The 14,140-nt window shown below is 35.2% G+C and overlaps 1 protein-coding gene across 1 annotated transcript in view; it reads right to left on the bottom strand.

Annotated features, from left to right (window-relative positions):
- SPEF2 (sperm flagellar 2) overlaps nt 1-14,140 on the bottom strand; it is a 182,335-nt gene that overhangs the window by 106,692 nt on the left and 61,503 nt on the right. Inside the window, exons 11-14 of the mRNA XM_079145179.1 lie at nt 5,108-5,327; nt 3,690-3,877; nt 2,157-2,232; nt 476-537 (exon numbers count right to left, since the gene is read on the bottom strand). Coding sequence (XP_079001305.1) covers nt 476-537; nt 2,157-2,232; nt 3,690-3,877; nt 5,108-5,327 — 546 coding nt within the window. The remainder of the gene's footprint in view (nt 1-475; nt 538-2,156; nt 2,233-3,689; nt 3,878-5,107; nt 5,328-14,140) is intronic.

The following is a 14,140-nucleotide window of genomic DNA, read 5'->3' on the forward strand; positions in this document are numbered from 1 at the left end:
GGTCATTCTATTTTATGATAAAAATGCTTCCATATATAGAAAAGTAATTCTATTTATTGAAATATAAGCTCCCATTAGAAACAATGTTGAGTGAATTATTGTCTACATTTTGGGGAAGATTAATAAAAAGTTTGTGGACTCATCAACAATGCTAAGGAAAAATTCTGGAAATCTCTTAAAAATAAAGAGTGCAAGAGGAAAATAAGACATAAATTAAGTGCTAAAGGAAATACCCCAAAATAAATTTTTGTAAGACTAAAATTTAAAGAAGTACATGTATACTTTTTACTTGGCAAAACTGAATAGAAATTTCTACTGCTGTATAAAGAATAATTATAATATAAACTTTTAATCAGATTTAACTTTAAATCAAAGAGAACATTACTAGTTCATTCCATTTGAAAATACACTAAAAGACCAAGAATTATGACACATTTTAATACACTAGTAGTCAAAATTAGATTATGATACTTACTGTTGAGAAAGTATCGCTTGACTTGACCTCTTCAGCATTTGATGTATTATTAGTATTGGTGCCTGGCAATAGAACAGTAGTAAGAACAAACTTCTAGAATTTACATCTAATAACCATGTGAGTATTTGACCCCCTGTGGTTTTGATTTCAAGGACTACCAGAGGCAGCTGTGCCTCATATAAAACAGCATGGCTTTGCTTTCATTTCAAATTCATTTGTCCCAGCATCCCAGATGTGATATTTGACCAATGTCCTATTTATAGAATGGCTTGTATACGTAAAAGATTCTATATTACCCAGTGTCTTATTTGTAGATAATCTATTTTTTCTTAATGGTAATAAGGGATATATCAGTTCTATATAGATATGTCTAGATTATGATTTCCAACCTATTTTAATAGAACTGTATTAATTTTATTGAAATACTTGCAGAATTGAAAACTTAGGGCTTAAGATTCTTTTCTTCCTTACTTCTTTCATTCCTTCTTTCCTCTCTGACTGGGGCTCATAACAATATCACTAGAAATACTTTAACACAATTTGAGTTCTCTTTTTAGAAAACAAGTCAAGTTTCTTTTAAAACTTTGTTAAAATGCTAATTCAGTGCACTTTTATTTTCCTGGATTATCATGTTATAGGTAATAAACACATTTAAAAGCAGACAACTCTAGAAGTTATAAGGGGTTTTAGTTAAATTTTATTTAAAAAATTTTCAAAGTTTTATAGCTCATTGGCCTTCAAATAAAATATATCATAAACTATCTATTGCAGTTTTAAAAATCAATTAAAATTACCTAGCAAATAAAATAGTTGGCATGTTGCTCAGTGGTACAGCTTTGTCCAGCACAGGTGAGGCCCTGGGTTCTATTCCCAGAACCACAAAGAAATGTTTTGTTAAAAAAAGAAGTAAAATAACTGGAAGAAGGAACTGATAATATTCTTTTAAAAATGGAAAAACTACCTGCTGTGGGGCAGTTGCATGCTACTACATAGTAAATCAATGCAGTGTTCAGTGGAGGCAAGCAATAATGACAACATAGAAGGATCCAAGTTTTATGCTAGAATCTGAGGAAACCATTGAATATGGCAAAGCTTTCTCTAGCACAGATAGAAAAGAGAATAAAGTTGTTTTCCTTCAATGGTTCTCGAAAGGATCTGAAAGACTTCTGTCCAGATCCCAAGGGAAATAACTTTTGTTAGGATTGAGAAGCTTGGTTCTGTGATTCTATCCAAGGCAGAGAATACTATTAGTTTTTTTTAAAACAACCCACTGTCCATGTGGGTTGAAGGGACCAGAATCTGCAGCCTTCCTGAATATTGTGCAAAGCAGTACACACAGAGTACCCCAACAGAACTCACACACAGATCTGAGAAGAAACAGCTGAGATGCCAGGAAGGGTAAAAATGATGGGCGCTGGCTGTTTGCATAACAGCTGCAAAATTGAGCAACCATTTGAAGTCCTGTAAAAGGATTCTGTTGTAATTTTCATCTTTATCCTCAGTTGTACATCAGGGCTGCCTTGGCCATCGACATGGACAGCATGGATCACATAGACAACTATGCAAATCTCCTCATGTCTCTTTCCCTGAAAGCACATTTGTGCTCACACTCATGGGCTCTTACTGTTTGTCTATGTCTCTCTTATATAAATGTGGGTGGGTGTTTGGATAGCTTACTTACTGGGTACATCTTCACCTTTTGTTTTTGGTGATTCTTCAACTGAAACTGGTCCAGTTGAAAACACATTTTGTGGATCCTTCAAGAAGAAAACACATACAGTGAGAGATTTTAATTGTTATAGTTTCATAATCTTCCTGATTTTATTTCTTTAAGAGTCAAGAATATAGTAATTTATCTATAATATTAATGGCATTAAAGGGGATTGAAGTTTCATTCCTAAATGATGATTTCTAGAAACAAATACAATTTGATGATAATTGCACATTTAGAAACAAACAATAACCTATGACAAGATCTGTCTTCTGAATTCAATTTTTATGTAAAATACAGTGACTGCTGTTTTGAAAATAAATTGGAACCAGAGAAAAAAGTAGAATTTATGGAAAACCATCTTAAAAAAGTAATCCTATAGGTGTTAGTCATAGTCGTTCATGGGAAAACAAATGTAAAAGTGTATATTATCTATTGCTATATTAATTAACATTGAAATAGTACCACAACATGGAAGAACTAGCCTTACAATGAAGCAAACTTCTCACAGTTATTTTCAGAATTCATGGTTAAGTGTTATTTATTTTGCAGCCTAAGAAATGATCTGGATTAGACTCTTTGCTAGTATATTCAATTGCCAAGACAGTATGAGATAGGGGAAAGAGCACAGGATTGAGAATCCAGAACCCAGTGACAGAGGAGCCATTCTCAAGTCTGACCCTGAACAACTGAGTTCATGGTTTGGGTTTCTACTGTCTCCTCTATAAAATAAGTGTATGGGACCATATCAGTGATTCTCAAAGTGGGACTACATTCTTTTCTCTCTACCAACTCCCAAGAATGTTGATATAATTAGGAAATGAAATGCAATGCTGATGGGCATGTGATGCAGTAAAACACAAGGAGAACATGCCCCATCCCTACCTGAAACTGAGGTCTACTAGTCTAGGTCAGGAGTTGACATACTGTGCCTGTGGACCAACTAATCCAGCTGACATTTTAATGTGATTCTTGGACAACACTCAAGCAGCCTAGCACTGTGAACCTAGCAACCATGTTAGGTGTCTGTCTACCCTGTCTCCACAGGGCTCACACACCTACCTTGTGCATTGCCAAAACCAGCAATGGTTTTCATCTATGTGTTGGAGACACTGATGTTGGCAACTGCCAGGCACTGAGTGGTAGGACCCTAGTCTGGGATTTAGGAACTTCTTGAGTTTCCCCCAAACACTCATATATCACTCTCTTAATCCCCATAAATCAGTCTCTCCCTGCCCCCACCTACAGGCCAGTGACTCCTTTGGGGAATGTATCCAGCTTACAGTCACTGGGGACCAAGTGAGCCCACTCCTGTGGATGGTCTATCCACTGTGGGGGTGGGCAAGATTTCTCCCCTTCATTTTATAAATACTCATATAATATCCTCAATTTTGTCTCTTTGTCCACAAAACCTCGAATACTTACTCTCTGGGAACTTTACTGAAAAGAGTTCTGGTCTAGAAGATCTTTACAGTTCCATTCATCTTCATAGCTCTAATGTGCTAGGTGCAGAAAGGAAACTAACATCACACTTGCCTGGTTTTCTCTACTGTCATTCTGAGGAATGGGTGGAGACTTTTCTCCATCTTCTCTCTGAATTGGTGGGGCCTCCACGGCTTTTTCATTGTCATAAAATGCTTGAATAGCTTCTTGGACAAGAGTATCAATAGAAAGTACCTGAATAGGAAAGTCTAACGTACAAAAGATAATTTTATCAAGAGCTTTTAACATGGGAACTTGATATCATTGCCCTTGTGTTCTAGCTTCACCTCATAATACTGCCTTTAGGCCTTCTAGAACTGTCATTTTGATTAAACTTTTTCTTTTATTCTCCAAATTCACATAAAATAAAATTAAGCATTTTGGAGAATCCTCAGAAAACTTGGAATGGACCCACCTTTTGACCCAGTTATCCCACTCCTCGGTTTATACCCAAAGGACCTAAAATCAGCAAACTATAGTCACACAGCCACATCAATGTTTATAGCAGCTCAGTTCACAATAGCTAGATTGTGGAACCAACCTAGATACCCTTCAACAGATGAATGGTTAAAGAAACTCTGGTTATATATACACAATGCAATACTAGTCAGCCATAAAGAAGAATAATATTATGGCATTTGCAAATAAATGGATGGAATTGGAGAATATCATACTAAGTGAAATAAGCCAAGCCCAAAAAACCAAAGGCCGAATGTTTTCCCTGATAAGTGGAGGATGATATATAATGGAGGTGGGGTGGGGAATGAGAGAAGAATGGGGGAACTTTAGAATATGTAGAAGGAAATGAGAGGGAGAGGGGTATGAAAAATGGTGGAAAGAGACAGACATCATTGCCCTATGTACATGTATGATTACATGAATGGTATGAATCTGCATTGTGTACAAACATAGAAATGAAATGTGCCCCATTTGTGTACAATGAATCAAAATGCAGTCTATAAAAAATTAAAAGCTAAATAAAAAAATTAAGCATTTTAAAGGGTACAACTCAGTGGCATTTAGACATCCATAATGTTGCACAACCATCACAACTATCTTGTTACGGAAAATTTCCATCAACTCAGTACAATGGCAACTACTAATTCAGTTTCTGTCTCTATAGATTTGCCTATTCTGTATATTTCATATAAATGGAATCATACATTATGTGATCTTTTGTGTCTGGCCTATTTTACTCAGCATAATGTTATAAAGATTTGTCCACATTGTAGCATGTTATCAGTACTTCAATCATCTTTATGAGTGAAAAACTATGGCCTGGATAATGAATTATGTGATCACACTATTATAAAACTTTTGATGACAGATTTTCCAAAGTATTAACAGAGCTTCATGTATGTTTTCTACAGACATGAACATTTGTAACTACACTCAGTATAAATGGAACCCAGTAAGGAGGGAGGAAAAAGGAATCCTACCTTTCTGTAGAGACTTTAGAGTAGCAGTTTTTCCACTAAGTGTTTTCCCCAACAAACATCCCTTAATAGCAAATGAAGGCAACTCAGTTTCTGTTGGTTCCATTTGAGGAGGAAGAGATTTTTCTACCAATCTGTGAAGCACATGGCCCAATATGGAGTTGTTGGAGGGTGGTAATTTATCAACCATTTCTTCTGGTAAGGCCCACTCTCCAACCATGTTCTGCAAAAAAACCGAATTGTTATGATTTTAAGAGATACAGCCATAAAGGTGGAATTTAAGCATAGAAGAACTTTAAATATCAAAAGTAGATCCGAATTGCAGCAAATAAAATCTAATCAATACTTTAATTATATTACTTAAAATAATAATAATACCATCATAATAGTATAAAAACAAGCCTCCTACATAAAAGGAAAAAAGCTTAGATTATGAAAATAGGCATTTTGAGTTGATATATTTTAATCTAGGTTGAACATTCAGACACATACTAATACTATCATCTATAAACAGATAAAAGGGAGTATGTAATAGTTTATATGTTATGTCGAGTACTAAGCTTGTTTTAAAATAAGAAAGAAAAGATAATTTTTATGGCCAATAGCGTTTTCTCTAAGTTACTATGTTTGATTCCCACTTTCTTCAGGTTTCTTACTGAAATGATCAATTAGAGGGAGAGGGGAAAAAACTGCACAGATTACATTCTCTGACAAGCATATAACAAAACTAGAAATTGATTTTACACAGATAAGCAAAGTATAAGTATTTAAAATTAAAAACATTCTTTTTGAGTAATTCTGTTAAAGAAGAAATTAAAACTATAATGTGCAGGAAGAACATTAAAACAATAGATTTATTTAAAATGTGAGATGTGCTCAAACTATCCTCAGGAGAAATTGTATAGGCCTTAGACAAAAATGCCTCATTTTAAAATTAACAGAAGGAAAATAAATGCTCTAAGAATGGAATGAGGGAACAATTTTGTTTGGAACAAAAGTGATTTTAAAATAACCAAAAGAAACTAAGGAAGAAGAGTATAAAAATAAAAATGGAAATTAATAAATTAGAGAGTAAAACTACTGAGCTGCTTTATGGATAAAACCCTAAAACATCCATATGAATCATGGTAATGAACTTATGACTAATTTGTCAAAAAGTGAAGAATAACAAGAGTCAAGGTTGCAACAGGAAAGAAGATAGCAACAGATTTTAAGGAGATAAAAGATAAGAAAATATTATTTACAAGTATATCATAAAAATTTGAACTTGTTACTATAAAGTAACAAAGGATAGTCTAAAAAAGTTGCAATTATTAAAATTGATTTAAATGGAACCTTTTAAAAGATAAAAGCCTTGAGAGAAATGGAAAAGCTGTTAGAGAACTCCATTTAAACTTGAGGACTCTAATGGTCAATAGGAGAATTTTCATTTCTTAATTGAGTAGAAGTTTAAATGTTTAAAACCTTATAGAGTACAGAAGAAGATACAAAGCTTTCTGATGCATTTGGATAACTGATAAAACCAACAGCCAAAACAAAAAACCGAGCTAAATTCACCCAGATATCTTGCAAAACTCGTACATACAAAGTTAAAATCGACTCTTAGTAATGAAGTCAACACTTAGTAATGGACCATAGATACTAATTGGCATTGCACAGTTTCTATGCATGGTGTACTTCTGTCTTTATGAATTATCTCAAATGATTCTCACACACCTTTCATGTAAGTAATTCTTTTTGATTTTGTCAAAGAAAATCCTGAGTATTTTAGAGGCCAAGTTAAAGGCAGAACTTAGATTTTAATCTAGGCAGTCAGATTGCAGAACTGTGCTCATAACCTGTATGTATGCTATATTAAAGTTGTCTCACCATGAATGAATAATTCCATGAATACAAGATTAAATATCAGAAAACCTTTTACTCTATCATGTTAATATATTATTATTTTTAAAAAGCATATGATTATTCTAACCAAGAGGATCTGAGAAAATTCAAATTTCACTTTTTTATTAAAAAAATAAAAACATGATTTAAAAAAACAATCTGTTATGGTTTGGATGTGAGGTGTGCCCCAAAAGCTCACATGTAAGACAATGCAGGAAAGTTCAGAGGAGAACTGACTGTGTTGTAAGAGTCTTAATCCAATTCGGCCTCACTTTGAGCCGGGAGGAATGGAGCCAGCCTTCTATGGACTTAGACCTCTGAAACTGTGAGCCCTCAAATACACCTTTCTTCCTCTATAATTGTGCTGGTCAGATCATTTAGTCACAGCAGCAAAAAATCTGACTAAAACACACCCTAATCTCTTAGAAAGCTATGAATTGAAGATGATTTTCCTAACGTTCTCTGCACCAATATGTAATGCTAAACTAAAGGGGTTGCACCTTTTGCCATTGAGGGCAGGAACAAGAAAATGACGCTCAGCATTAACACCATTAGTCACTCTTCTGTAAGTTCTAGCCAGTGCAACAAATCAAGAAAAAGAATCAGCAGTTCTGTCCCTACAGGCAGTGGTGGCTGATGCAGAATGGAGTTCTTGTGCAGAGTGGTGGCTGCAACTTGAACTGCTAGTGCTCAAGGGTAGAGATGAGGTCACAGTTCTCTGGTCTGCCCTTGCTGGCAAATATATATGCACACATTTTTTGTGGTACTAGCAATTGAACACAGGGCCTTGTGCTTGCTCAGCAGGTGCTCTGCCTCTGAGCTATACCACGAGGTTTTTAAAAAAATATTTTGAATCAGGGTCTCACTAAGTTGTGACTCTGGAACTTCAGATTCTCCTGCCTCAGCCTCACAAGTAGCTGAGATTACAGGTGTGAACAGCCATACTCAGCCTATTTAGGCTATTACTAACGATATTCCTAAAATTATAGAATGTCATGTATAAACATAGGTCTAACATGTCTATGCTCTTGCATTTTTAAAAATTATCCTCCAAATCAGCATTCTTCTCCTCCTCCTCCTCCTCCTCCTCCTCCTCCTCCTCCTCCTCCTTCTTTTTCTTCTTTTGTACCAGGATTGAACCCAAGGGCATTCGATCAGTGAGTCACATCCTCATCCCTTGCTTTTAAATTTTAAGACAGGGTCTCACTAAGTTGCTGAGACTGGCCTCAAACTTGTGATCCTCCTGCCTCAGCTTCCAGAGTCACTGGGATTACAGGTGTGCACTACCATGGCCAGTCTCAGTATTTTTTTCATACACAATAAATAAATAAATAAATAAACACTTGTACAAAATATAAATTGTTAACTTTGGTAAGTGCTGTGGATGGCTTATCTGTTTTGGTGCCAGAATTTCTGTCACGACAACGAGAGAGATAAAGAAATACTCTTTGAAGCAAACAAAACAGTATTCATAATATTTTTCCTTAAAACCGGTAGAACTTTTTCAACTGTAAGTATAATTACACTGGAACTGTCACTTCTATACAAATGACCCTTTATTTAAAAATTAAACTATTTTGTTTTAATTGGACATGACATTTTCTGTGCAAAATAATTATTTGCATTCATCAAAATTAAACATTGGGAGAATTTGCATATTTTATTGCATTATAATTGATTACTTGCCTCTACTTTCATTGACTGGAATTGTTTATACTTCTAATTAGACAAATGATAATTATTATGCAATAGGGCCAGTCAGAAATGAAACAAATAAGAAAACAGAACCCAAGTTTCAAATTCCAAGACCAAGTCAAAGTGCAAGTTGCCAATGTTGTAATGATTATGAGCCTTGCAGTCATTCAACTGTTTCCAAAGGAAGAAATCGTAGATTTAAATCAGATGATTTGGGTTCCCATAATGATTCCACTACCTGTGGAATCATCGTCAATTTTTTATCTTTGGAGCATCATAGAAATAGCATATCTCAGAGGATTATTGTAAAGATTGATGAAATAAATGCTGTGTAAGTAGCCTATGTGACCACTGACTATAAACACTTAAGAAGTGCTGGGGGCCACACAGGAGGGGTCTCAGCACCCCCATTTCTTGCCCAATGGGAAAAAAAAAACACATTCTGTTGCACCCCAGTCAGAAAAGCTTGCTTCTTCAGAAAGGATCATGATTAAGCTCTCTTCTGTTCCTGAATCAGTTATAGATTGTGGCCAAACACAATGGAACAGAACGTTGACTGTGACGAGAACAGAATGTTGAGGTTAGGGAAAGAACTGGAGCCTGACCTGTGGAGGTAAGCAGACACAGGATCTGATGGGACGCACTGAGCAAAGGTACCTTAAAAGACAGCCGATGGTGTTTCTAAGCCGAGACCAAGGATGAAAGCTGCCATGAATATTCAAAGAGGATGGAACAAGGAGATCAGAAGAACTGGACAAAGAGAAATTCAGACTAAACTAAAGATTGCTAGTTTCATTACAATCAGCTAAGGAGATTTTGCCACTTAATTTGCAGAGAAGAATGAGCAATTTCTACCAGATTTCTACTTTATGTGCTTGTTTTTATGTAGAAATGATTACTTACATATAATTTGTGTGTGTGTGTGTTTCTTCATTCCTTCAGATATAGTTTTAAACAGATCTGACTACTAGCTTCAAGACTAATGCATCCAGTGGGCAATACCAGATAAATAGCACCTCGTATGAAATATTGCTTTAACAAGATGCTTTTTATTTCCACAATCCCACAATGCTGGGGACTTGAACCAGGGCCTCCAGCATGTGAGTCAGGCACTCTACGTGATGTGCTATATCACCAGCACAAGATGCTTTTTAGTATAGATGGGCTACATGTGTTCACGTGATTTATGTAAATTGTCACATACATATAGGAAATAATTATTGTCTTTATTTTATTATTAATATTTTATAGTGCCTGTATAAATATCATCAGTTTGCATTTTTGAGAGGGTATAAGGGTAAAACTCAAGGTCTGTCTTTCCCTGTGTGTTCCTGTCTACTCATATACAGATCATGAAATTATAGGACAGAATGAAGAGTCTGCTCTTGTTTAAAGTCACAATGTATTAACTAGTACTATTTTTATTTACTTACACTGAACTTTCTAGAATCTGAATTTTGAATCCTGGGCCCCTAGCATCCATCATTCTTACCATATTCTCACATGACTTGGTCCTCCCACTCTGCTGCCCAACCTGGATCCAGTGGACACACATACCTCCTATGTCTTGTAGAAACAATGCATATCTAGACTTCTGATTCTGGTTATTTCCAGTCTGTCATGCCCTTTTGGTTTCCTCTGGTCAGATATGTTATTATCTTTGGTCTTATGAACCATCTTGAATATTTATAAACGACATCTGCTTCAAAGCAAATGTGTTTAAATGTTGTCTGAGGTGCACACTTCAAGGGCAAACCAAAGATCTTTCATGTGTTCTTTGATTCCCTCCTCTTTGTAGAAGCGCCAAGGTGACTGGATGCTACTGCTGGTAGGGCTGCATGGTTTTCTCAATGAATTCTGCTTCTGTCTCTCCATAATAACTACTCAAAGGACAAAAGCCAATGTGTACGCCATTCTCAATGTTTATCACTCCTAAATTTCCAAGTTGGGAATGAAACTTTTTCATCCATCATTTCAAAGGAGGAGGGACATGGTTTACTTATATCAACTTAAATAAAGAGACTCTGGGTCTCAGTAGCTATTAGTCTATCCATAAAATCTCAGAATGCCACTAGCACAACATTCAACAAGCAAGCAACATTGAATCGTGCCAATGATTCCTAGTAGTGACATTCAAATGTGGCTTTTGTAATGTGGTGGTGCTAGTCTGAATACGCATGATCCAGTTTTTTTTTTTTTTTTTTTTTCCATAGATGGTAGAACTGACCAACATCTGCATAGACTGATATGTCCTGGGGCTCCCAGTTTGGCAGGCTCTTGACAACCCACAATTCAAGTACTGAAATGAAGGACAAGGCAAGTGTCTCTTCCCTGAAAAGAGAGAAAGGACTTTCTAGGAATACAACTCACATGCTCTTTGACAGCTGATAATTTCCTTGGGTTTTCCTGAAATGCAATCTTTTTACCTATACTTGATAAAAAAAAAAAAAAAAAAAAAAAAAAAAAAAAAAAAAAAAAACCAGACAAATTATCTTGCCTTAGTGGAAAATGAACTTAGGTTAGGACAAAAGTAATAGACTAACTTCAAGAAACTCTACTAGTAGTAACCCCACAAAACGAGTCCTTTTAGAATAGAGCCAATGCACTACAACTCTATCATAGCAGGTTGCCATCACTGGGTGACTGGCTTTCTCTTGGCACATCACTGCACTAGGTGAGGAAGAGATGAGTCTGTGATACATGAATTAAATACTTAGAGAAGCAGACTCAAGGGTTGATGTAGTCATTAGTATTCCTCAAATTCCAGGAGCCATTATAGTTAGGCTCATTGGGTTAACACTTTATTCAAGACTTCTAGATTATCCTCTTGCCAAACTCAAACTCCTTAACTCCATTTTTTTTTTTTTTTTGTCTGATCCCACATAAACACTCCTTGAGCTGTCTAGCTCTTTTGGAGCCCAATTACTACTGAACTGCATCTTCTAAAACACTGGATTTAATTTTTTTTTTAACCAGGACACTCCATTAGAAATGCATTCTACACTGTGACCTGGTATTCAGAGGTACAGATAAAGCAGAAAAAAATAATTCATGAAATACTTAACCTTACTACTTGTGATAGGCTTTATTTCCTATTTATTGCATTGCATTTTATTTATATTATTTGTTGTGTTTCTATATTTTAGAAAATAAACACTGGTTGTGAACCATAAATTAATTTTATAATTTGGTTTCAACTCACTGTTTTAAACTTAATTAATATAGATACTTTATTGGGGAAGACACCAAGAATCCTCAGTTCTTACTGTACATCTATAATCACCATCATTGGTTCCTTTCTTACATATCTACAGAAGGAGAGTAAATCTTTCATTTTATACCGCTTGAGTGAGAATTACAGAGTAGGTACTTATTTATCAAAATTTGTTTCTAAAACAGTATATTATCTCTCACAATTGATTATAAATAATTTGAAAATCCAGGTCATTTAAATTTTTCAATTTTGTTTGTGTGGTTAGATCTTACAGTTTGCTTATTTTATAGTACTTTATAGTACTTTTTTTGAAAAAAAATTCTTGAATATTTCCGTAATATAAATCCTGAATTATCAAATAATATATCAATTAAGATTATTAAAATGTAATAAAAATTAAAAGTTATTAGAAAATAGACCAATTAATAGTTAAATTGAAGCCAGAGGAAAAGTATTACTGAGTGGGAGACAGATAATTTGTTACAAAGTCTAAATACCTTGAGCAAAAATTATCTTAACCAGGCATAGCACAATTGCTCACTTATAACATTCTAATTCACTGGACAATCTACGTATTTTCTCTTGAAAATTTTTAGACATAACATTGATCTCTTCAGAAGTTCATGATGAGGGAGGTAACTCTTACTAAGGTCACCTAAAATACACTCCCTGATCTTAGTTTGGATTACATATTTGGAATCAATGAAATCATGGAGAAAGGACAAAAACAGGAGAGGATGAGTTCATAGTTTGCAGGATGAGATCAGTTTTGAGATAATACCTTTAAGTCAGCTGATATTTCCTCATACTTTACAGATCAATTCAATCTCATCCCTTCTACGGTGCCTCTATGAGCACCCACTCTTACCCATACTTAGGAAAATAAATGTTTTTTCTCTCATCCCAATTAAACTGTGAGCACTGGGAATAAAGGATCTCTTTATTAATAAACTTTATATCTCCAATACCTAGAACAGTTCTGGCACAAATAGGCGCTCAATAAAAATGGACTGATTGCTTAAATCAATCAAAAGTATAGTTTCAATATATGTGAATTGAGTAAATGAGTGAATACATAGAGTTGAATTTTAGTAATTTTGGTTAATGATAAACAAGATTTAATTCTTCAAATAGAATAAATGGACACAATTCAACACCCAAACTAGGAATGAGATCAGTGTCATCCTCACATATAAAAGTTGGCCAGAATCCATATCTAATGTATGGAATTAGCTAACACAGGACACATCTTCAGCAGAGAATTAAATAAGTGTGTGACTTTAAGCAAGTATCTCCACTAAATTTAGGAGTTCCTTTCATATATCATCAAAACATCTCACTTAAAATGTAATAAATGAAAAATAATTTGTAAGTCTGTAAATTCTTAGGAAACTCTGCCAGAGACTTAATAGGGAGAAGAGAGAGTTGTAACATGTGAATTAAAATATTTAAGTTTTCTGAACTTTCTCAGAGAGAAGATGGATGATGAGTCTTAATTTTAAAGGTGGAAATACTTCCAAATCATCTAAAACAAATAAATAACATCACGTATGGAAAAAAAAAAAACTCTAAAATATTGACTGTATTCATGTTACCAAAACCGCAAGGCTGTAACTACCTTCCCAGAGTGAGTCCATGTGTGGGAAAAGGAGACCTATCACACTTGGACATGGGTAGTGATGGATCAGAGATGGCCAGGAATTCAAATAGGTTGAAAGATGAAAGACAACAGAAGAGTAATCAGGAAAGAAGTCCTGTCTAAAATGATCAGGAGTTGGAAAGGTCTGAGAGACCCAGTGCCTGGGCTGAGTTTAAGGTCCTGGATAAGGGAATAACAGCCTGTGGAAGTGGAGAGGAAAGATCCTATCCTAAGGCCAAAGTTGTTTGTGACCTGGGTAATTTCATGTTCCTAACCAGATATTTGTTTTGGGTGTTCTAGACTAGTTTGATCCAACTGTGTTCCAGAGAACTGGAAGATAATACAAATGAGCTGCAGACAGTCCAGCTCTGTTTGGGGCAATTGCCCAGGGTCTCCTCCCTTTGCTTCCGAGCCTTTGAGTCCTGATCTACTCCATTTCTGCCTACCTTCTAACCTGCTGACTTCATTTTCATTTTCTAGACTGGTTTTCACCCAGTCTTGGTTTTGATCTTTGGCCTGCTCAAAGGATTTGGCTTGATCCTGCTTCTGCCTCTTTCTGTTTCTAGCCACTTCAAAGAAACTAGCTTGACCATCTTGGTTTCAG

The sequence above is a fragment of the Sciurus vulgaris genome (assembly GCF_902686455.1).
Source record: "Sciurus vulgaris genome assembly, chromosome: 6".
In the NCBI taxonomy this organism is placed as follows: domain Eukaryota; kingdom Metazoa; phylum Chordata; class Mammalia; order Rodentia; family Sciuridae; genus Sciurus; species Sciurus vulgaris.